General features: G+C 41.3%; 1 protein-coding gene across 1 annotated transcript in view; it reads left to right on the forward strand.

Moving 5' to 3' along the window:
* The first annotated feature begins 585 nt into the window (after window positions 1-585).
* CPE (carboxypeptidase E) overlaps window positions 586-25,949 on the forward strand; it is a 58,674-nt gene continuing 33,310 nt past the window's right edge. Inside the window, exon 1 of the mRNA XM_013175256.3 lies at window positions 586-947. Within this exon, the coding sequence (XP_013030710.2) occupies window positions 671-947 (277 nt within the window). The 5' untranslated portion in view covers window positions 586-670. The remainder of the gene's footprint in view (window positions 948-25,949) is intronic.

Here is a 25,949-nt window from a genome sequence, read left to right on the forward strand (position 1 = left end):
TCTCACAGATAACTAGTGATAGGACCAGAGGGAAAGGCCACAAGTTGCGCCAGGGGAGGTTTCAGTTGGAAATGAGGAGACATTTCTTCTCAGAAAGAGCAGTCAGGCATTGGGATGGGTTGCCCATGGAGGTGGTGGAGTCACCATCCCTGGGGGTGTTCAGGGAAAGGTTGGACGTGGTGCTTGGGGACATGGTTTAGTGGGTGACATTGGTAGTAGGGGGATGGTTGGACCAGATGATCTCGGAGGTCTCTTCCAACCCTAATGATTCCGTGATTCCATTGCAAGTGGCTCCCCCAGAGCCCCATGGAGCAACCCAGGATGTCTTCTCCGTGTGAGAAGCCTCCAGCACCAGGTCGTGCCTTACCCGCGGCTTTCTGCGGTGCACCAAAGCCACCTCCAGGACCTCCGCAACCCCCCCCTGAGCCTTAACTGCCCCAAGACATGCCCCATGGTGCAGAAATGCAGTCCCTCTCCGCCCCCGAGCAGCCCGGTCAGCAGCAGGTGCCGGCGGGGCTGGGCGGCCCGCCCCCTCCTGCGGCTGCTGCGGCTCCTCCCGCCGCCCCTCCCTCCGTCTGTCTGTCCGTCCGTCCGTCCGTCCGTCCTTCCCTCCCTGCCGGGCCGGCGGGAGCCTGCGTGTGTGTGTGTGTGTGTGTGTGTGTGTGCGGGGATGGCGGCTCGGGTGCTGCTGGCTCTGTGCGGGCTGCTCGTTGCCTGCCGGGCGGCCGAGCCGGCGGGGGCGGGCGGCGCCAGCCGGCGGCGGCGGCTGAGCTCCGAGGAGGGCATCTCCTTCGAGTACCACCGCTACGCTGAGCTGCGGGAGGCGCTGGTGGCCGTGTGGCTGCAGTGCCCGGCCGTCAGCAGGATCTACACGGTGGGGCGCAGCGCCGAGGGCCGGGAGCTGCTGGTCATCGAGCTGTCCGACCGGCCCGGCGAGCATGAGCCCGGTGAGGCGGCGGCGCGGGGACGGGCAGGGGGACGGGGACATTTTGTGTGTGGGGGGGGCGCGGACCTCGGGTACTGCCACCCCCGGAGGGAAGAGCCGGGATCCTGAGCGGGGCACCTGCGGTTGTCCCCTCGCCCTTCTGTGGGTTTCGTGGCAGGCCCCGAGTGCCGGTTTTGTAGCTGGAGATGGGCTCTCCCCGGAGCGGGTCCCTGCAGCCCTCTGAGCTGGACCCAACTTTCTGCATCCTTAGGGGGTTACGTTTTTACTGACCGCTTAGGGCTGCAGGGGGGGAGTTTAGAGGTCGTTTATTGGAAGATAGAAGAGGGAGGCAGGTTAACAAAGCATCACCTTGCAATAAAAACGTGTAGGAATTGCACTGAAAGCCAAACAATTTATCTGTGGTACGTTGCCATCTCAATGCAAAGGGTGATCCCGAAGCTAAGGCTTAACCTGTCACCGCTACGTAATTTGCAAGCTAAAATGATACACGGCTCCTGTTGTAACTGAGTTACTGGCAGGGGACAGTCCGCTGCAGCTCTTTTATCTGCTGCTTCTGTCAAGCCAGCTGAAATGGGGAGAAAAGGAGCCCTGTGTGCAGTCAGAGATGGAGGCTCCTTCTCCTCCTCCTGCTGCTGCTGTCGGGGATGTGGGGAAGGGCTCGTTGCTGGGCCCAGGGAGAAGAGAATCCAGCTTTATGTCACTGAGCGATATCAAACTGCAGAAACGAACATTTCCTTTGGACCGCATCCACACATAAGCTGCGGGGAGCACGAAGGGTGTTCCGTGCTTCTTACAGTGTGCTGGGTCCTTCACAAAAGGAGGCCCGTAGATGAAAAATCCACATGTTTTAATGCCCAAATCACATGTCGGGGAGTGTGATGAGCACTGGCGATCTGTAGTGGTAGATGCCAAAGATACTGTGTGTGTGTGGTTTTCTTTTTTTTTCCCCCAGAGGATTAACCAGGATTTGAACCAGAGCATGCTCTTGTTTTATTTAAACCCCCTGTATCCTTCTGCGAGGTACGGGGCATTGCTCAGAAAAGCGGAGAGCTGCTGCAGCCTCTGTTAGCTGCAGTGGCACATGAGAGACTTGGGATCCCTTCAGGAAGGACAGACTCATGCCTAGCTAGGGCTGTGCTCCTTTGAAATAATCATAAAGGCACTGACAGCATCTGTGCTGCTCTGTTCCAGAGCCCAAACACCTCGCCATGATGCTCATGGTTGTATTAGAGGGGTTTTCTACTTAATAATGTGCCCTTTCTTCTGCTGTGCAGTAAGAGGTAGCACTGTTTGTTTTCCTGTGTGAGCTTTTTTTTAGCTGTGCATTAAAAGAAGTGGAGCCTTGTACCAGCCTTGGCAGGAGTTGTGAGGCTGCTTTTGCAGCTCTTACCTGAACAGGGGGATCCTTGCTCACTGTGAGGAGCCATGCTGGATTCCTGGGGCAGAATAGGAATATTTTGTGTGATTAAAGCTTCCAGGATCAGGACCCATCTGATTTATCATCATCTGTTATTAAAAAATGATCAGAAGATTCATAGACACAGGCATGCATATAGATTTTTTTTTTTCTTTTTTCATGACAGGTTAAGGAGTTGTTATTCCTGAGCATAACCTGTTCCTACAAGATAGGATATATGTCACAAGGTTTATTTTTAAATAAATATCTGTGTAAATGAGATACAACTTACTGGTTTATGATCTGTAGAGTGCTTGTGCATCTGTAAGCCAGGTGAGTATGCAGGGATGATACCAGAACTATCCGGTGAGCCGCCATGAAAAAACACACAAAAAATGTTTCTGCTCACTTAGTGAGCAAGTTGATGACAAAATAAATCCGCGAAGTGTCAGCAGAGCATCAATAAAGATGCTTTATACTGAGTAAAGAGGCTTTGCACTGAGTAAATCAAATCCAGCACATGCATGCATGCATTACACAAGCACACATATGTTATGCCCGTGCAGTGTTGTGTGAGTTCATTCGGTCACACATGGACGTAAGAATCAACTTCTGTTTTAGAATATCAGCTATTTTTCAAAATAGATTAGTAATACTTGTGCAATATTGAGAACAAATTCAGGAGAGAAATAGAAAAAAATTAGAAACATATAGAGCGACTGGAAGAAATCTTTGATAAGCAACCAGAGTGAATCATTAAGGCCTCATCTTTTGCTGGAATAAATATACACTGGGAGGATTTTTTATTTTATTTTTTTTCTGAAGACCTGATACTACATTAGAAACCGGAGCAACTCCATATGAGCAAGTCTGATTTCTTCCATAAGCATTTACAAGTATCTTGGCAAATCTTTGAAATACAGATCAGTTACTTGGAGGGTCAGAGTTGCTGAACTTTTCCCAGAGACATGCTAAATGTCAAAAGTGGGAGAGTGCTGAAAGTTTCTGATCCTACGTTAAATGCTAGGAGAATGTGTCGTCTTCTCTGCAGATGTGAGTACTTCGCTACTCATGTTTCCGTTTTGGTTCATGCCACAGAGAGTTTGTTCTAGTATTCTGCGTTTTTTTTTTTTTTTTTTTTTGTGGCAATAGTTTCTTTAGGCTGATGGAAAAGAAAGTATTGAATAAGGAGAAGTAAAACCTGGAAATGAGGATGTCTGATGTCTGAACTTTACCAAACAGTTCTACACTGAGGAAGCTGTGCCTTGCAGAAAGTTAAGGCAAAACAAGATGTGAATGAGCCTATATCGGTGATTAGGTGTAAAAGGTGTTATATGGCCTGAGACTCAAAGCGATCAAAACATTTTGGAGAGGTTTTGATTGAGAAAATATTATTTGGTCCCTGTGCTTGCTAAAAATTGGCAAAGTTGACAGAAGACAGCAGAGGGCAAGGCGAGATAAAGCGAGGAGAAAGATGATGGGAAACTGATGATGAACCAAAGGAAAACAGAGAACAGTTGACAGTAAAGCACAGGTTATTTCTAGGACAAAGGAAATAATGTTTTGCCTTAATTGCTGTGCAGGTACGACTACCTGCAAGTATAGCAAATAGACACTTGCTTTGGATATCTGATGTTCTGTTGAAAAGACACTAAGTAGATGCTGATCTCTCAAGGCTTTTTTATGACTATAAATAAGATCATTTTGGGCATAAGTTTGTATTCTTTAATAGCAGTGAAATATATTTAGAATCGATTAATGCTGAAAGCAGTTCCTCCACCATTAATGTTCAGCCACTTGTTTAGGCATGCTGCCACTTCTGACCCATTTGTACCATTGATTTTGGTGGCACAGGATCAGTCCTCTCCATTACTGCTTCCCTTCTACCTGCTGAAAATGAGACATCTGAGATTCTTAATTTTTTGTTCTTTACCTGAAGAAGTTGCAACTAAAAATTTATCTCAATTTCTAATTTGTTTAAAAAGCAAGCAAAGATTTTTATATATATTTTTTCAGTGTTGTAGTTTTGTTAGAAATTCTGCAAGTAAAGATTATTAATTGACTGGTTATGTGTGGTATAGATACATGCCCTAAACATTTCTTTTGCATCAAATGGAGAGAAGAGAGGATGGATGAAAATACAGGCTTTGTGACAACAAAATGATCGGCAAATTTGTGGCATCTTCATCAAATTATTCGTGCTGGAGAAAAGCACACGGGAAATCCTGAGAATGTTGGCACTTCAAACACAATGTTTCGTAGTTTGTCAAGCCAGCCTGTAGTTCAGAGGAGTTTTTCAATTTTAATGATACTGCTGTTCATCTTTCACCTCACAAGCGTCTGTGAAAGTGGGATGAGGTGTGAGCACGCCGTGTGTGAGGTGGGTGAAGGACGCCTTTGCCTGGCTGCGGGACCCTGTGGGTGTGATGGCGGCGGGCTGTGGGCATCCTCGCCAGGCCTAGTCCGGCCACCTCAACCTCTGGCACCACCGCTCTGTACAAGACCCTGCTTAGCACAACAGGGAGGTGGGCTGGGTTGGTCACTGGTGGCACAGAGCCAAAATAAGCTGCTTGGCTTTTGAAATCCTGTGGTGTCCCCCTGCTCCTGTGCTGGCCCCACAGAGGAGCCCAGTGTTGGGCTCTTATGTGCCTCTGCCCCAGCCTTGCCCCGCAAGGTCAGCAAGCACTGGAGCCAGTTCCTCCTGCAAAAATGTAATTAAAGTCTGCCTGAAAGAGAAGTGAAAACCACGTGTCTGCTGTGTATAAATGAGTGGGGAAATCCAAGATCTGTCTGATAATACAAAAACCGTACCTAGGTCTTATTTCTGTCATTGAAGCACTCCTGCACTCAGCTGTGGTATCAGCCATCTGGGGTAACACTTGCTGGGACAAGAATTTGTGGTAAGTAAACCTGACAAATACATGGTGGGGAGAGTGTTGTTCACAATGTTTGTATTTCAGTGTTGAACAGAAGCCCGTATAATATTTAATTTTTTAAAAAATGATTTTGGCAGTTTAAGATTGCTACGAGCAGTGTTGCTTTTTTTTTTGGAAAAAAAATACAAAACCAGCAGCAGCAAGGAGGCACAGCCGCACAGGAGGGTGCTGTGGTTTCGGCACAGCGTGGGCAGGATCCTGCTGTGCTCCTGGAGCACTGTGGGGACACCACTCAGTGTCACCTTCGGACCTGATGGGCTGCTCCTCTGCAGCTGGGTGCACTCTGCGCTGGGGTGGGCAGCAAGACATGGTAGCGGTGGTGAAGTTAGGAAGCACGCTGCTCGTCTCTGGGTTACGGTGATGTCGTCAGGTGATGCTGCTCTAATTTTGTCACTTACAGTTAATTGCACTTGACTTTGTAAAGCTTCTTTTCCTTACTCTTGGAATTTGCACATAAAAATCTTGTGAGCTATTTGATAGCTTGCATTAATGGGGTTATGTTATGTCCCGCACAAAGTCTACCTATTGCGTAGGTAGCCTTCTGCATTTGGATTTTGTTTCTTTTGTGCATCAGGAAACAGTTTCTTTCCATCACAGGGGATAAGCTACCTACTCACCTGGGAGTGGTCGAGGGCAAAGTGGAGGCTGGCTGCACGTCACTCAGGCTGCAGGAGGCTGAGAGGCTGGAATTAACTTTCCCATGAAGTTACAGAGAATTTCAAATTTACTTGTCAGCACACAATTTTTCAAAAATAAAAAGATTTTCTTCCTTAAATAATGTGTTCTCGTTATTTCTGGATTCATCGTGTCTTCCTATCTTGATTTTAATGCTCATTTAAATATAGAGAGGTACAGAATACCTGGAGAAAAATATTGTTGCTCACAAAACGGGTGCAAATAAAGGAGAGGTTGGCACATTTATAGATCACATTTGCAGCTAATTGGTAATGCCATTCACGTTGCCATTGAAGTGGATGGAAATTCACAGTAAGCGTGGTTAGGCAGCTGTGCTAGACAGTCTCTGCAGTGTTTCCTAGAGATTTAATACCCTTTCTCCAAATTGCTTCACTGGCTGAGGTATTTCATGTCTTCCATTTTTGTCAGATTGTTTAAAAAGGGTGAAGAGAGGCTATGTGTTACCTGCAGAAGCACTATAGATCCCAGCTACTGCATCTAAAAAGTTTCTCTTTTATTTTCTGGAATAACAAAAAGGTCAAATGATCTGTAGTGAAAAAGGCTATAATCACAAGGGGCATAGCATGACTCCACAGAAGGCAGCTATTTTATTTTTCAGGTTTAAAATTAGTCTGGGAGTGTAGAGCATTCTGAGTTGGTTGGTCTGACTCAGACTGGTTTTGACAATCCTACTCCTTTTGAAAGTGCTGATTACTTTGACTCAATTTCTTTTGAAGAGAATTTATTCTTCCCTCCCACACGTAAAGAATGCCATAGCAGTTCCCAACGAAAATAGGAGGTGAGCCTGTTCTGTTGTTGCCTGAGTTAAATGGATGTTTTATTCTGGTGAAATTAATGTCAACTCCAGAGAACTAGTGAGGAGTATATGCAGCACAGTGATTTCCAAAGATTTTGTGAGATGTTTTGTTAAATACATAAATTGTAATCGTGGGGTGTTTCAAAAAGGGACTTTGCTATTATATTGATTCTTAATTTACTCTATTCAGGGTAAACTATTTATTTTTCTGTAATTTAGAGATCAATATTTCAAACCTTTAAATTACACTGAGGGCAAAAAGTGCAAAACAGGTCTTCCTATTTCATAAAAGCACATTTTTTGGCTGTAACAGTGGAGCTGCCATTAGGTTCATGCAACAGGTTAGCATTAAATCTAATTTAGAATTAGTTCTGTGTTCATTCTACCTAAGTTTTGTCTTTCAAATGGGGTACAAGCCTACATGCTGTACATTCATATTCATACAATAATCTTTCTTTGCTGGTTAGTAGGTAGACCTGTTAGTTGGGCTGCAGTGCCCAAACTGACATGCCCTGAACATCTCTCTTCTCCAGTGACTGTGAGAGCTGCTGACATTGGGCAGGCTTTTTACTCAGAAATGTGTGCAAGAGCTTGTTGGAAAGACCTGATGAATACCAGCCTCCATGTTTCATCATCTAAAAATTCTTGTTTTGTTGTATATGCTTGCTTTGAAAAAAAATAGCTGTTTATGAACCCTACGTGATCTTTTCTCAGCAGATTAATTCGAATTGTTAAGTCCCCATAGCTATTTTATTCATATTCCTCCATGTCATATGTCACATTTATATTTTCTTTTTAAACAAAAGTCTCATATGAGTATTACCACAGACTTGTGCTTATTTTTTCATTCAGTTTGGAGGGAAATTGGAAAGGGTTGTAGCTGAGTCCTCTTAAAATTTAGTGGAATTAAGGAAAAGTGAAAATTGGAGTGTGTACTTCAAGACTCCTGGGTAGGTAGTTAAAATGATGGGTAGAGGTTTGAGCAGTGGAGTTGCATTTATTTGGAGGTAAGTTGCAAATCAAAAGCCAGGGTTCACTGAAGTCAGTGGGATCAGGATGGCTGGCAGCTTGCTTTCTGGTATGCTGAGGCTAAATGAAGACACCAAAAGCCTTTGCAGTTAAAAGGCTGAAAAAAATATCTTACCAGGATAATGGTAGCAGGGATAGCTGTTCCTTACATGGAGCCGTTTCATACTGTGAATGTGAGCTGCCCGATGTACAACCAAAGGTGCTGCCCTGGCTGCAGCCTGCCTGCAGCGAGAATAGCCATCGTGTGCCATTTTAAATGCTTACACTTCCACGTGGATCTGCCTCAAAGCCAAGGGCGTTGTTTGGTTAGATGGGACATGTGGCTGTGTGGCCAGGATTTAACAAACTGTTTTCTTGGCAAAGTCATCCTAGCCGACATGCCGATTTAATGATCCAGGAGATTTTTATGGTATCTGGAAAGCGTGACCCTGACCTTTGCCATATTGGCTCTCCAAACAAAAGAGAAATCGTGCAGTGCTTTGCTATGAGAAAATCTGCTTAGAAACAGAGAAAGCAAAAAAGGCAGTGAAGTATTTCAAAGATAAAACTTTTTGCATAGTTGTCGTCACTCTACTAGATAGATGAATAACAAATATGTTTTGTTATTGCATATTTTCCCCCTGAGATTTCTAGCTGCAAGACATATCATTTGAATGTCCTCCCACTTCTGCATCCCAAAAGGGGGCTTTGTCATTGCCTTTCATTAGCACGTTGCTGTCCTTCAGCATTTTGAGCTGTATATTCCTTGCACATCTATCATTCAAAATTAACTTCTTTACTTACGGTAAATTGAAGGTTTTCGGATTTTGGCTACTTCTGCATTTTGCAGAAAGGAATAGGTTTTGTTTAAATTTTTGCAAAAATTGGGATGGGATGAGTCTAAGACCTAAATATATACTTCTTACCCATGTAAAAATATGTTACTTAAAAGGGAGCTTTTTGGTAAGCTTACTCTGTGTCAGATCTTCCTCTGATACAAGCTGGATGGTGCTTTAATTTCTCCTACCACCCAGCTGACGGGCATCCGTAAGTCAAACTGAAGTCGGTGGGAGTTGTACCTCTGAATCTTCATTATAAGCAGGAGGCTTGTAAATCCTAAAGCTCAAGCCTGCTTGCATGTGTACCCTTAAAAAAGAAGGCTAAATGCAGCTTCCGTTCTGAAATAGCCATCAGTTAAGCAATGAGCGATCCAAATTTATGCTTTTCAGAATAAAATTTCTTCTTTCTTTTTTGTGACATCAGTACACAGCAGGGTGGAGAGAAAAGGGAAGCTGTGGAGTCAGGAGCTGGGCTACTCTGTGTATAATCTTTTCAAACTGACATTGTAAGAAGTTGCTTTGCAGAGAAGAAGTGGTCTTGTGATAAAGGGTGCCTGACTTCTTTTCTGGCTTTACCACATTTCTCTTGTGTTTTTGGATAAGAACATCCTCTCCTTGTGCCTCAGCTTCTCACCTACGTGACAGGGAACATCACACTCCCTTGCTTTAGGTTAGCGTGTGCCGATGCCACGTGCCCAGTACATGTACCTGATAGATGGTGTGTGGCTCAGCATTTGATCTGCCTCCAAGACGCAGTTCCTACCTGCTTCCTCTCCTTTCTTCCAGTAGCAAGCAGCCCCAGTATTAGTGCTGGCTCAGCTATGCTAACAGGCATGTGGTGAGGAGGAGTCGAGAGCTTCTCCCCATTTACCTGCTGTGGATGTACATTTTTTTGTTGTTTAGTGACCTACCTTGATAGGGTGGTACCGATTCTCCCTTTTCTTTCAGGGCTGGCAGGGAGAGTCGCAATAGAGAGACACACATTTGCAGATATGTGTTACAGTTAGGGGGGCAAACCTGTAGTGGAAATAGTACAAATCTTTAGTGTAAATTAAATAGTACAAGTTTCTAGTGGAGAAACCTATAAATAAACAGAAATAGGATACTGCTAACAGCGGTCAATGCAAAAAGAAAAGTCTCTGATAACGTAACCCCTGAACAGAGAAGTTTAAGAGCCAACAAGCTCATCTGACTTGAAAATTGAAGAATTGTCTGAAATAGATGTAGCCATGGCGACAGAGAGGATTAGCAGCCTGAGACTGATTTCATTGGTCTGCTGCTAGCACAAGTCGCTTGTTTGAGCAGCATTAATATGTTGTCTCATGCTGCTTTATATGCTGGGACCATCTGGCATTAGTGGTATTTAAAGGTGCAGTCGTGTTATGGAAAGAGTAGGCCAACATGGTTTGATTTATGCTTGTAAGACAAGTTACAAGAGTTAAGAGGTCTTTCAAAAACAGCCCCATGCCCTAAAAATATTCTAGAAAGTCACAGCGCACAGAGGAATGAAGTGAGGCTTTGGGAAGCCACGCAGGGAATTCCTGAAGTTTGTTTTATCTTCAGTCAACACAAATTTAAAGTATGCCCTGCACAAACATGCACTTTTGCATGTTTCTTCAGGTGTGTATGTGTGGGCAGCCACCACACACTTTGCAAAACGAAGCCTATACAGCGTGGAGCTGCTTGGGAGCTACAGCTCCAATACCTTGAACAAGCATGAGATCGTATAGCTCATCAGGTTGTGTATTAAGGAGGAAAAGTATCTCAGAGAGTTAAAGGAACAAAACAAAGCTGACCAAACAGATCCCCTCTAAGATACTTTCGAGTCTGCGCTTTCAAGAAACGGTCTATTTCAGTTTTCTTTCAGTTTTGCTATATACTATTAAAAATATATTTCTTATCAAAGTATTTGATAAGAAAAAGAGTTTTGTAGAGGCTAAGATAAGATAACCTTATCTTTGATCTATTTATAGTTGTGAGTCTTCATCTCCTTTCCTTAATGCGACTGTAGAGTGGGCGTTATCTTCCAAAGGAGCTTATGCCACAGTGCTGACGTTGCACAGATGCTTGTGAATTTCACTTCTTTCCTTCTTTCTTTCTTTTTCTTTTTTCTTTTTTTTTTCTCTCTTTTTTTTTTTTTCTACTTGTTATCATGATGCTTATTTATTCTCAAGATTTTTCCCCAGACAGAGATGGATTGTTAAAGAGTGACCGGACAGAAAGTGTTCCCATCAGAGCTTCCGAGTTCCATGTCTGTGCTAAGCAACATAACAATGCTTAAATGCATAAAAATGGAGGGAAAATTAGCCAGAGACCTTGTTCTCCTGTACAGACTTAAAACTAAGTTGAAATCAAAGTTAAATCTTGTTAATAAATGCTCTGAAAGCATACGACTGGAAGCATTTTTACATTCTCAAATACTGACATTTTGTAGTTACAGATGAAAATGGTGCTAACAGCTACGTAACACCTGTCCGCAGATATTGATGTGATATCCATTGGATCATGGTGGTAGGTGCACTGTGTAACACAAAAATAAAATAAAAAACAAAGGACTTGGGATCTATTTCAAAAACCCTTAGGTTTTAAGGCTTTATTCTGGAGCTCTAATGCCAACATAAATTCTTCCTATGATTTCACTTCAAATGCAAGACCCAAGAAACACACATCTGTGGATGTTCAAGCTCCTTTAAATAGCTTTACAATTATTATATTTCATGCCTAATGTTTTTACAGCTTAGTCCTGTTTTCACTCTGTCAGAAAGAGTATAGGGCACGTAACAAATGCTAAGTAACTTATCTCCCAAGCCCCAGTTCCTTGTTTATAAGTCAGTTCAATCCCTGTTTTTTTATTTCTAAGTCAGCCGTTGACTTGTGTCCGAGCCAAAGCTTGGGTGCAGTTTTGGGGAGCAGCTCACCCCAAGACCCACCTCACTGTGACACGGTCAGGACAGCTACAGGACTGCGTGTTGCTTTGATTCCTGCACAGGCTTCCAGTGCCACCTCATCGTGGCTGACAACTTCATGTGCCATCTGTGTACATCCACAGCACAACCAAGGTATGCCACGCATTTTTGCAGTGTTGTGACATTAAAATGAGCCTGAGAGGCTGTGACACAGCCCTCACGTGATTTCAGGCACTTTGAACTAAATAAACTTACAAATAATTGCTTCATAAAGACACATGGTGGGGCCATCTAGCTTTGTCCAACCATGGAGGTGATTGAAAGGCCCCTGTTCAGTGAGGGCATAAGGCACCCACGCCACTGGGTGTAAGGGCTCGGCTGGGTGCCATTAGCAATATAAGCATGGCCATCATTGCTCATTTCCAATTTTAAAATCAGAAGTTACAGTTTCTTGAAAATCATTTGTACTTAAAAGCGTAATTTCTGAGGCTATCTGTTTTGGCCAGGTGCTACATCATTCCTTCTCAGTATTTGGTTTGTTTCAGTTCTCCAGATACTGAAGTTTAACATATTAATATTTGTAATCTGGGAATGGACTCTTATTTTATTTTCTTTTTTCTTTTTTCCCCCCATTCCATTCATTTCAAAGAATGGAATGCCATTTCCATTCCTGCTACATTGCCACAGCACTTAAAGTAGCCTACCGCAGTTGATTAAACCACTCACAGGTTATTTCAGTGCAAGGAAAGATGATAGAATTGAGAAACAATAAGATCTAAAATAGTGGTAGTGTCACTAACAGTAAGTATATTGAGTTGCAAAGTGCAATGACTTGGGCTGTCTGAAATTGAAATAATTGCAAGTAGGCTGTCAGTCTCTGTAGTGTCCAACACAATTCTTTAGATTTACTGTTAATGTGAGGTGGGATCAACATACATGAATTTCTCATATATTTTATCATCTATTTTATTGGTAGCCCTGAAAACTAAGGTGTTTTTGAAATAACCAGCCAGAAATGGCTAATGACAAGTTCTTACCACAATACCTTTGCAATAGATCTATAGATCCATTTTAACAACGTATTTTCTATATCCAGTGGATTACTTATTAATTAATATCTTTCCATACTATGGGGACAATATCAGAAACCTGTATTTAGAAACTGCTGAATTATCAAAAGGTGAAATGTCTCCTGTACAAAGAATCGATCAAAGCCTCCAGCAATACTCTTTTAAAATGTAAACAGAGCTGCTATCAGATTTGTGCTTCCTATGCGTTGTCCTAGGGAAATTGCACCTTTGGAGAGTATTCCAGTGCTATTCCAGTAAGTCCAGTGAAATCAGTATATAAGGTTACTCTGGAGTGCTTAGGTATTAGTCTAAGACTTGACAAAGGTTTAGTGCCCATCTACGCCCCTGACAACCTCTGTGACTTTGAGAAAGGTATTCGGTCTGCCTGGACCACAGTTCGCCCTCTGGGACGCAGGAGCAGTGTTTGATATCTGTGAGTTGCCCAAATACCACAGAAACTGGAGGTACTGATGGTCCAGTCTGTTATTCATTTTCTGCTTCCCAGGAACTGAAAGGGTTAGGATAATCTAAGCCAAAAAAAAAAAAAAATCACACAAGAATTTGACAAACCAAAGGAGGTGGGGAGTCCTGTTGCAGGTCCTACTCAAGTGTTCTTTAGTGTCCTCTCTAATGACCGGAGTTACAAACAGAGCTGTATTTTGCAAAAGGACACGTGAGCACCCCGACATGAACAGCTTACTATTTGCTTATTGCTGGTGCCTGTCACCTGGGAGCACTTCCCAGACTATTTCTATTAAAATTAATTGCATGGACAGTGAGTTATATAGACCTTACCTTATTGCTGGTTTAAAAAAATGTGGGCTGAAGCCTTTGTTAGCTCCTAGTTCTAACTGAGACTCATTGCATCCTGGAAACCTGTGAATGGCATACTTTTTTTTGGTACAAGGATTCATTTAAAACATTTTTCTCTATTGTTTCTTCCTCTTCCTTTCTTTTCATCCTCTTCTCAATTTCTTTTCTTTCTTTTTTTTTTCCCCCATTTTTATTTTTAATTTAATTTTTATTTTTAAATCAATGCAGTTGTCCTTCAAAAGCAACCTCTCAAAATTCAGCAGGGGTGAAACAGAGCAGAGGAAACAGAAGAGACTAAAGAAAATGTGCTTTTGCTGCAGATTCTTTAGACTTCTGGTTTTCACCAGCCTTGCGGCTGCATTATAGGGTATGTTGAGATTGTGCTGTGTAGAAGGAAGCTGTAGTTTACAACAACAAAATGGCACGTTAGTAAGCAGTCTGTTTTTAACATTGTGGTTTAGAGGAGAACTCGCCCTTTCTGCGGATCTCCAGCAGAATCTGAGGAAAATGAAAGCAGCTGCAGCTGGAAATGTACATTAAAAATGCCAGGGAGCAGCCACAGGCAAGGATCCTCCTACATCCATTGTAGCTGTCATTAAATGTCCCTTTGAAACCTTTCAACAGAGGTAGAAATCCCATTTACATGCATAAAGGGGGTAGACAAGTAATGACATCAGTGTCTCAGCTGATGATCAGGAGATTGCTGCAGCCTGTAATCAACTGGGATCTGTCATTTCCAGATAGGAGCCTCTCAGCATAAGGGGCAGTAAGTGCATGGGGTCTCACCTCATTTGTACAAATGGAAGCAAACCAAATGTGCTAATTACACAATATTTTTACGGAAAAATGCTGACTTGGTTATTGAGATTTTCATGGGCAGTCTCAACATGAATATGGATCAAACTCCTCCCGTTGCTTGTGTTCGAGGAGGGGTAGGATGATTTTACTGCAGTCATCCTTCTCTTACATTACCTTTGGTTGCCATTGTGTTAGTCTCTGTTATCAAAAACAAAACAAAACAACCCAGCAGCATTAGAGTTAATGCAGCGTTAAATTCTCTTTGTGTTTACTTGACAAACGAGGTAGCACATATTTAATTTTTGAAACAGTTTTTCAGAAGTGCAATAAGTGCATTTCAAGAAATACATGTCAAGAGTTATTTCTTCCAGCTTTCCCATCAACTGTTTTACAATGATGAATGTATCTTCCAGCAAAGCAGTCAAAATTAAACAGCATGAAAATCTATGGGGATTTCAGTTCTGCACACAGTGAAGTCCATTGAAGCTTTGGCAGTGACGTCAAGGGATCCAGAGATTAACATGCTATCTATGCTGATAAGTACTGGGGGAGTGAGGCAAAAGGGCTAGCTGTATGGGTCTTCATTAGATATTATGAACAGATATCATCAATAACATGAAGTAACAGGTTAAAAACAAACATTATTGCTGTTCATGTTCAGATGTACCTGTACATTTAATATCAAAAATCTTCCAAAAGGTCCTTGTAGAAAAGAAAAATTAAATCTCTAAGCTGTTGACTCTAGAAAATCTGTTTCTTGGGAGCTGTAGCAGAAGCTTACCAATGTGATGAGTGCTGTAACCGGTGAGCTGATCTTTAAAGCTCCTTGAATACTCAAAAGAGGGAAGTAAAATAAAATAAAGTAATTTAAAAAAAAAAAAACACAAAACATGACACTAGTCCTTATCTTAGGTACAATTTCACATTATAAAGTAGGTGCTTGACAAACTTCCCAGCCTTCCATATTCAAGCTGCAATTACCTTTTCATAGTGATGACATAAAGTAGTGCTGCTGGCTGTCGTTGCCACGTCAGTGTGGTGTCAAGGAGCCTTCTGAATTATTGTGGGCAGGGCAAGAACCAGTCAATAGTTTTGAGATTTTGCTAATTCTGTTCTACAAGCAAATGAACCCCAGACCACAGGAGGATTTGTTTTAATACAAAATATACAAATTAACAGACAATTATGATTGATCCTGTGTTTGCAAATTATTTTATACTGTTAATTATGTACAGTTAAAGGTTTAACAACAGATAATATATGAAGTCCATGCTCTTTTCTTGTTTCTTATCAATAACGTTGCTAATTAGTGATGTTCTGACTTTCTTGATTTTATTAGCAAAACTTCAGTGTCCTTTAGTGTGTGCAAAATTGATACTCTGATCGATTTTGTTTCCTGTTTGCTTGGCTATCCCTAGTAGCAATTATAAGTTCAAACTCCTTCAAAAAGCAGCCTTTCTTACTAAGCTCTTGGGGAAATAATAAAAAAACAGACAAACAAACAACAAAACCAACAAAGAAACCCTTCCCAATGCTGCTTTTTATTTTTAAATCCCTAAAAAATGTGTTTTTTTAATTCATTTGCATTTTGCTCTAGAAAAAGAAGAATGATCCTATGAAGATAAAAATAATGATGGCCTTGTGTGTGTATATGTTGTTTTTTTTTTTTTAATTATTTGAAATGTCAACAAGTCTTGTGGCTTTAATTTGATATCCTGGTGTGGTCAACACTGTGTTGAGAGTGATTGGAATTTTCCCAGTGTCCAGGTTTCTCCTCAAAGAGATTTTTTTCTTAAAATAGTTTGGCTAATTAAGTTTTAATGAAAATGAATGAACACGTAATTTTTTCCAACTATTAATCAGAGTTGGAAGCATGAAAGCATGCTTAAAATGCAAGTTTGGCTTTCTTGGTGCATGTTGCCTAAAAATGTTTCTAGTAGTCTACGAAGTCTTTCTGTGGGTGATTTTCTGGCATATCTTGACACATCTTTCAAAGCTTCAAGCGTTATATGTTACAGAAAAAGATTTTCCGAACTTTGTGGCAACTCTATAGAAGCTGCAGTGTGCTCACGGGATGCTTGTCTCTCTGAGCCGTGAAGTTTTGAGAGGAGCAGTGCCTCACAGCAAACAGGCCTGGCCTTCAAGACCAAAAGAAGGCAGCAGAGGATCAAGGTGACAGACAGCCGGGCACTGCTTGACTCTGGTGTCTCATCTCTGAGATGCTGGAGTGGATTATTTGCCCTGATGGAACTGCTGCCACAGCTTTCTGGACTACAGAGTTGCTACTAATCACTCAATTATACCCAAACTGTCACAGTTTCGGTGCCGTCATCCTGTGCTGAAGCAGGGGGTTGTCACACCAGCCTACTTGTTTGCCTTGTGAGGGTGAGGCCATTATCTGTAGCCGTGCAGACAGGGGTCACTAAGGAGAAGGGAAATATGGAAGAAAACATCTTGAACTCTTGCCTTGCCTCTAATCCTCAAATAGTTTTGCTTTCCCAAATCTTTAGGGTGAGACCAAAGGTCTGACAGTGCTAAATAGAGTAAATTTAGAATTTCCCATTTCCTTTGGCTGTGATAACTGTTTTTCTCCCATTATGGCCAGTGCTATTGATTGTGGCATTTCTGCCTGCTCCCATGGCACTGCTTTCCTCCCTGCAGCAGCGATGACTTTGCTCTTAGCAGGATTCCCCAGGCAGAGTAGAGCTGCAGGTTGGTAAAGACCAATGTCTTCCATTGAAGTAGCAAGCTGAATTTTGCTTGGAGACTCTTTGGTTTGATATTTGTAGGTCTGTAGAAAAATGTGAAAGAATGGCTATGGTTGGTGCATCTATGGTTAACTTCCTACCTGATCAATACTTTTCTTCAGCATTAAAAACAACATTTATATTCAGATCATTTCTTCTAGAAGAAAATTAAAAACTTTTAGATCTTCATGATGAAATGCAACTAGCCGTAAAGTACCAGTACGAACATCATTTGTGAACTGCAAGTTAGAGAGAACGAGGAAGCCATTGCAGGAATACAATGAAAGAGTCATGCAGGGCCTGGAGGCACGCCGAGGACAGTAGCGGTAGCACGCTGAGGGCACTGAGCAGATTTCCCAGATCTCATGTGAGCTGCTTAAGAAGCAAGGAGTCTGATGATCATGGCAAACCAGAGCACCATGGGTAGGTGGCAGACCGAAAGGTACCCCTAGGAAATGCAATTTCAAATGTTCTCATGGGCTCAGAAGCCTTTAAGATATACTGAGCCTAAACTGTGCTGCAGTCAAGAGCCTGCTTCATTTGCAATTCAGTAATTTCAAAGGGGAAAAAAAAACAACAAAACTTAAATAACTTTAACAGGAAGTAGTTTTAGAGAATGAGAACAAAAATATCAAAGGTAGCTTTCTCAAACTTTCTCATGTATTGAAGGGGTAAAAGCAGATAGGTTAGAGTCATATGACACATCCTGAAAAACTGTTTTATTTCTTTCTCTACAACTAGAGAAAAGAAATAAAAGAAACTACCTAATGCTCAAATCTGTGAAAGCTTTTTTTGATTAAAAGAAACAAAAAAAATTCTCCCAAGAGTGTTAGTGTGTTGCTATGTGAACAATTATAACGCAGTAGCAGAAATTGTTTACTGAGTACCCACTATTCTAAGAAGGATTTTCTGTCGGCGGTGTCAAAAGAGAAAGAAGTGTTTTGACTCCAGTTAAAAAGATCTGTCCATGTTGTGAGATTTCCTCAATAATGTTTACTCTGAAGAAACATGGCAAGCCTATTTAGCAAGACCTGACAAGACTCCAGAAATGCTGAGGGTTAAGAAGACATTAAAGTACAATTCCATTATTATTGAATATTGATCAATAATGTAATGTAATATATGTGTGAGAAGGACAAACTTATTCAGAAAAGAGAAGCACAAACCCGTCTCTTTGTAGGTGTCTACTACTTACGTTTTGTTTAGTCAAGTGGCGGAATCCAATAGTGTTGAAGAAAATATGTTAATAGAGATTTTTCTATATGTTGTTAGAAATTTTTTCTGAGGTTCTTATGAGCTGACTGGGAACATTTGTTGCTTATTTGTGTTGCTAGCCTATGTTTAAACCTGCAACTCCATCACTGTTGTTGCCCACTTAGGTAAACAAAACTAGTTCCTAGAGCTTCCTAGAGCACTTTGGTTGCTGAAGGTGAAATCTGGAGAGAGGACCAGGATAAGCAACCCATTTGTTAAGGATATGCCATGAAATCTTTAATAGGGACAGATATGACTTTCTTATGTTTTTTTAATAATTCTGGAGGTTGGCACCCTCAGAAAGAGAATATCTTTAACAATGTGAGGCATTCATTCCCAAGGGATTGGAGGTATTGTAATATCCAGGTATTCTCTGAAGACAGGAAAGCAAAGAAATCCTTTGTCTAAACATCTTGCTTTGCCAGTCTTGGTAATATTATTTATTAGGTTTTCCTTGATAATTTGGTGTGAAATAATATCTCTAGCTACACCACAAAGATGATGTTGATATGGTCATTGTCTTATTGATGACACTACATTAGTAGACTTCTTAAAATGTATTTTTTTCACATTTCCCTAATAATTAAGTTAAATTTATTGAAGTAGACAAACAATATTAATTATTATCATTTAGTTTGTTTTCTTTCTTCAAGGACAATTTTAGTAATTAATATAAATCTTAACTGTAATTTTAGAGGTTTTTTTCTCTATTCTATCCTTTCCTACATTATTATTCTGTTACTACTTACTGTTTTGTCAGAACTCTGGAAGGAAATTCCTGAGCTTTTGGTTTTCCCGTGTAAGCGCTGAACTACATTTGACATGTCAACTTATAATGTTGTCATATTGTCATGGTCGTAGTTTTAAGCCTGTGCCTCTGTGGGATTTCCTCAGGAACCAGGGATCATAAGCAGTGTTTGTAGATATACTCTGCAGAATTGAGTTTCACTGATAAGTGGAATGTAAACAATGAATTAAGAAGTGTTTATAGTTAATTATTAAGCATTATCATTTTTGGCATGACAGAAGGAAAAGAACTAGGCAAAACTCTTCATAAAAGTGAAATCACAGTATATGTGATGTTTTGATAAATTTGATTTATTTGACTTTTGAAAGTAACCTGTAATTGAAGTCACTGTTAAGGATAACTTTTCCTTAATCAAGTTTGCTCTACTTAAAACAAGGATGGATGCATTGTTCCTGGGTAGTAAAGTCAACACAACAGTGGAAGAATGAGCTGGATTTTGTACAAACATTCATGCACGGTACAGCTACTTTAACTGGAAGTAGAAAGTAGTTACAGGATTTTTTTTTTCGGGGAAAGAATACTGTGATTATGAATGTGATACAAAAATGTAAGGTTAAATATGGTTCATGAGGAGCACTGCTTAATTTTAAAGCACTAAGTCTGTAGAGGTAGCAGCTAGAATAAATTCATGTTTTAATATATAAAACTGGTACAAAGCAACACACAAATGCATGTGATGTTCCATTGGTTCTTAGCACTTGAAAAAGAATCGATTGTGATCCTCTGGGAGGCTAAGCACTGCTTACACTTTACCACTTGCCAAGGCCATAAAGAGAATAAATGCAGATGGGTTAATCTGGCAGTGACTTAGGGGACTTAGCTGCTGCTGTCTTGGGTATCCACCAGGTCTCCAGTGAATAGATGCTAATTAAATGATGTATTTTTTGGGGTGGATAGACAGAAACCAAAGGCTAAGGATTAGGATTAAGCAGTGTTTAGTTCAAATGTGGAAACTATAAGAAAAAGGTGAAAACATGAAATCAGACAATAGTCATACATGGAAATGACAGGCAAAACATCACAATACTATCCAATGAGTTTGAGTTCCTTGTCAGAAAACGCTATATAGTAGAGGATAGCTAGAGTTTGAGAAATTAAATTAGGGAAACAAATATGAAGAAGTGGAACAAGTGTTCCCTCCCCATTTGTTCTTCGGCCAGTGGCTGTCACTCTTGTTAGGACGTTGCCGTGATAAACCGATTAAGATTTTTTTAAAAATCTGTTACCATCATAACAATTCTTTGCAATTTTAGGCCATGTGCCAAGAGCGGGCTGGTGGGATGTCACAAGGGGAGTGATGATGGAAGGCTGGTGGCAGAGTTGCTGGGCTGTAACGAGGTTGTGGAAGCATTAACCTCGTGGTCCGGTGCTGTGCATTGCTGGATCTGAGCGTAGTCCTGTCTCCAGAGTGTGCAGTGCTGGGTCACTGCTCGTGTATGGGCCATGTGAGCTGGCGTCTCTCTTGCTCCAGAAGGGAGCCCTGTCTGAGCACAGGCTCCTGGGTGTGAGGATGGAGCAGAAGGAAGGGATTTGCACCTCTTGCCAGTTGTCCTCGTGCTTTTTGAATCCCAAGCAGTGCAACTTCCCTCTTCCTCCTCCTTTACTTCAAAGTACGTTGAATTTCTTCAAAGTACTCCTTTGCTGTTCTGGAAAACATCATCTTGAAGCATGGAATAGCCTTTTGGGTACATGACTGCATTTCAAAGTGCTGCTTTCCAGATGCCGTGATTCTCTGAGACGTCTCCCTTTGTGCACTGACAAGCCTTGCAGTAGAATTGAACTCATGCCTTTCACAGCCTGACATGATATCTTATTTCTCATTTCATCCTATTGTCTGCCTGCGGTAGCTTATCCTGGTCTTGTTTTCTTCTCTATAATTGTCTTTATTAATAAGCCCTTTATGGCAACTTAGCTTAACTCTCCCTGAAATCCACAATAACGTCTGAAATATTTTGACTTAGTGGAAAAAATCCAGTGTGATTATCTTCTGCACTGTATCGTAACCTCAGGAAATCCCGGCCTCCTGTTCCCCAAACTGAAGGACTTGTAAATGCTAAAGGAGCACACCGATGTATTTCTATACTGATTTCCAGAGAAAAATCTTAGCATTTAATCTTATTAAATGTTATCTTCATTTTAAGTTTTTTTTTTTAATTTATTTGTTCTTTATGTGTTCTTCGCTTGTCCTCCAAGTTAATAGTTTGAACATGTATGTCTGTCTCTTCCCTTTCTGACATTCTGTAGAAGACAGGATAAATTCAAAACCCAGAAGTGTTTCTTAAGGAAAATGAGTGCTTGAAAACTTGGAAGAAATATCCTCTGTTTTAATGAAACAGCATATATGTATGAAATGGTTAATAAAGATAATAATCCTATAGACTTAATTTTTTTAAAGAAGAAAAAGCATATTTTTCTATATCCGCTTCAAGCCCTTTATGATCTGAAATGAAGTTTGTGTGCAATGCAATGTAAATTAGGATTTATAGGTACTACGTGAACCTCAGTAGGATGCTTTTGGCATGCTGAACTGTCCAGTACTTGCCTCATTGTTTTGTGGATGGTTTCTGTAATGTATTGATCCAATGGAGAGATCTGTGGGCAAATGAGGCAAAATACATTAGGCACAGTGATAACAAGTCCTAGATTCTCTTGCTACTGTCTAAATCTTTGCTTTCCTGGTAGATAAGCAGATGTACTACAGGGCATATAAACAAATTTTCTTCTCTCTGCTGTACATCAGTGTTTGTTACTGTAAAAATGGAAGGCATAGTGCAGTTCTTCTCGAAGGCAACTGAAGTGCACCATGTAATGGAGAACAGAGTATATTCTCAAATCCATACCTAGACTCCTCTGCACATCAGTGGGGCAAAATCCTTAAATGTCTCCTTCTAGTATGACAGTATAGCAACTGCATTGAATAGGCCCCCTTAAGAAGACGTGGAATTTAGCCTGGTCCACTCCCAAGTATTCTGCTTCCTGGGTAAGTTTGTAGATGACTGATCTTTGTGAAACTGCCTACATCACAGTTTGTATAAGAAAATATAGTATTATGTATTTGTGCCAGCAAAACATGGCAGGTTCAGTGGTCAGCATCCCCAGGCATAGATGCCAAAGTAAAATCTAGATGTCCTATATTTCACAGAACAAATACATCTAACAGAAAACGTGCTCTGAGGTGAATCTGTCTTGCCTCTTCAGTGCTCTGAAATTTCCTGTGTCACTGAAGATGCATTGTTTTCAGAGTGAATTATTTATGGAGGACACACCTGTGCTACATGGTTGCTCCTTAGACAAGCAGTGTGCTTATTCTGTGGTTTGCTGCTGCCCAAACTCGGCTGTGACCATCATCTTTTTGTGTTATTCATTGATAGCTGATACCTACATGCAGTCTCTAGGTATCTACTCTCAGTCTACTGTGAGTACTTAGAGCAATCCCAATCCCAAAACTGAGAGTGAAAAAAACAACAACATAGCAGTCTGGCAAGGCATATCAAACTTGCAGAGAGCAAAATGCTCATTCTCCATGAAATTATACAGCTAGCACAACATGTAATGGGGAATAAATAAATAAATGTTACTTTACTAGATCTTATACACACAATTTTTAAATACGTGCTTATGCGTTTGAAATGTTGAGAGTTTTTGCACTTTTCTTTCCAATATCTGGTCCTTCCTTTTATTAAAAACTGGGTGCTAAACTTAAAAAAAAATAATATTTGGAATGAGTATGATGATTTCTGTGCAAACTCTTCTCTAAGTTTAGTTCAGGCTACTTTTCTGCTCACTTATAGGAGCAGGTTTAAGTGCATATGTTTTGTCAAATCTCAGATGTGCTAAGAAATTTCCATTTTCTGTAAAAAAAAGTTAACATTTTTCCCGAATTAGTCTACGGGAGGGTGTCAGTCTACAAATTAGGTGTCAGGAAGGCTCAAACTTTGTTATTTAAAAATAAATTATTATTCATTGAGGGATACATTAGAGCAGCATTGTCTGGCAGAAGAAATATATATATGATATCCATGTAGACTTTGCTTGCTTCTCTCTCTTCTTCACTTTCCTAGTTAACAAAACCTATTTGTCTTTTACTCTTGCATGTTGACATTTGGATGGTTCGTGGGATTTAAATAAAAGGATGTGAAGAGCAAAGGGAAAACACAGTGTCTTCTCTAGTTTGGTCTGATTTACCTGGAGTAATGTTTTATTCATCCGGTGTGATGTTGCTTTCACACAACTCGTGTTTTCCTGTGTAGGTGGATCTGTGTAGGTGTAATCACAATTCAGCAATCCTAAAATAAAACCATAAGATAGCCCGTTTCCTTCCTTCCTTTAAAGAGAAGCACATGGCTGTAAAGCCCAGTGACAGCAATTAGCGGCTGAACATCACCTCTTGTCCTGCTTTCTCCGTTGTGCACTGATGGGATATCAAAATGACATCTGTTAGGGTCTTTCTGTGGTGAAGATAGAGCTCTGCAGCATAGCTGCCCAGGCTTTCAGGACCATTATAACACCTGTTAATTCTGTTAGTAGAAACATTAACAGGATATGCAGGAGCAATTGCAGTGTAAGAAGTGAGTGCTGCGTGTTTCTTCCTCTGCCAGTATTCACCTGCTTTTATACTAATTGTACAGCTAACTGATTTTCATTTTGGATGGTCATACTTTACTTATACAATCCTCTGCTTCTTCATTTTTTTATTAGATGGTGAAATTAACTGTTCCTTAAGAAAAAATATGTACGAATACATATTAAGTTGTCTATTTGAACAGATGTTGCTTGTTTTGCCTGTGTTTGGAGGTTTCTTTGCGTCCAAAGGCTTGCAGCCGCCGTTGAGATCTCTCTGTAAGATTTACATTTGTCATAGTACTGACAAAAGGAAAATTTACTGAAGGCAAGGGAGGAAGAGGGGTTAGTGACATCTGTGACGAGATCACCGAGTGCCCGTACTTGCCATATGCTTCTATTGTCTTTCCTTCCTTTCCTCAAATAGCAGATGCTCTGGGAGCAGGCACAGCCTCTGCTTTGTTTGTTCAGTGATGGCACAGGGCTGTCTGTTCTCTTGCAGGGGCTGTTAGGGATGTGTGATAATGATATTAATGCTTGTATGGAAAGTATTGCGCTGCCAGAGTGGCAGCTTTGAGTAGCACGTAATTAAGGTTGCTGTGTGGCTTTCTCCATTGTGGCTATCCCTTGTATCCATCAGGCTTGTGTACACACAGAGAAGGAGGGCTGCTGGCTCAGACAGATGTTTTTTTTTCTTTTCTAAACCAACAACCGTTATTTAGTGATCAAGAAAATAAGCTATAAACATTTTTCTCGTAATTGTATAGACCAGTGGTTACCAATCAGTCTAAAACAGCAGCCTTTTCATTTCAGGGAGGAGCATAGCAGCCAGACTATTTTTACCGTGTTGAAAAGAGCTGTAAACTAAAGCATGAGCTGCTCATAACGGCCGTCTGTAACATCGTTTGGAAAGCCTGGTAAATTCTGGTTTCCTGCATTATACCCTGTTATGTTTTAGCTTGCAGGAAGTTATGCAGCCTTGACAGAACGACATCTTGATGGAGATCTGGGGGTAGCTCTTAGTCATCCTGACTCATACTTATGAAGCTCATGCTGTTCGTGAAGTTATCTCTCGATTTTTATTTATTTATTTTTTTTGCCATAAAACACATAAATTTGCCCTTGTATCCTGCTTCCTTTGACACTTTGAGTTGATTTTTCATTTCCAACAGGGCCTTCTGAATAGTGTGAGATGTGAGAACAACATTGTTTCCAGTGTGGAATATTTTATGAGCAAAGCTAGGTTTGAGCTAGTTGCTTCCATGGGGTTACACGAGTAGACTAACATGTCTAGTGGGGGAATGAAGAGGACTCTGAGAGCCTAGTACATGTATTCCCAGTACAGCTGTATCACTAAGGGCTGCTTTGTCTTTCCCCTGTAAAAATAATAGTACTAATAAAAAAGTGTTGTTCCCTACCACTGGAGAGTTTGAAATAGTTGTCTTAGCGTAGCAATAATATAATATAAATGTAATTTTACTTCCCATCTCCCTTTTTAAGTAAAAGATGAGACAGCTGCTGTAAGGTTTCCCTCCAGGCTGAACAACCCCAACTCCCTCAGCCTCTCTTCACAGGAGAGGTGCTCCTTCCTTCTGATCATCTTCATGGCCCTCCTCTGGACTTATTATAATACATCCATATCCTTCTTGTGCTGGGGGCCCCATTTCTGAACACAGGGTTCCAGGTGGGGTCTCACAAGAGCAGAGTAGAGGGGGAGAATCACCTCCCTCGCCCTGCTGGCTGCACTACTTTTGATGCAGCCCAGGATACAGTCGGCTTTCTGGGCTGCAAGCGCACATTACTGGCTCACGTTGAGCCTCTCATCCACCAGCACCCCCAGGTCCTTCTCCTGAGGGCTGCTCTCAATCCATTCTCCATCCAGCCTGTATTTGTGCTTGGCATTGCTCTGGCTCTGGTGCAGGACATTGCACTTGGCCTTGTTGAACCTCGTAAGGTTTGCATGGACCCACCTCCAGCCTGCTCAGGTCCCTCTGGATGGCATCCCTTCCCTCCAGCATGTTGTCTGCACCACACAGCTCGGTGTCATTGGCAATCTTGCTGAGCATGCACTCAATCCCACTGTCCATGTCACTGACAAAGATGTTAAATAGCGTTGGTCCCCATACCAACCCCTGACGAATGCCATTTGTCTCTGGTCTCCGCCTGGACATTGAGCCATTCACCAAAACTCTTTGAGTGCAACCGTCCAGCCACTTCCTTACCCACCAAGTGGTCCATCTGTCAAATCCACGTTTCTCCAATTTAGAGACATGGGTGTCATGTGGGACAGTGTCAAATGCTTTGCACAAGTTCAGGTAGATGACATCAGTTGCTTTTCCATAATCCACCAACATAGTAACTCCATTGTAGAAGCCC

This window comes from Anser cygnoides, chromosome 4 (genome assembly GCF_040182565.1).
Source record: "Anser cygnoides isolate HZ-2024a breed goose chromosome 4, Taihu_goose_T2T_genome, whole genome shotgun sequence".
Classification (NCBI taxonomy): Eukaryota; Metazoa; Chordata; class Aves; order Anseriformes; family Anatidae; genus Anser; species Anser cygnoides.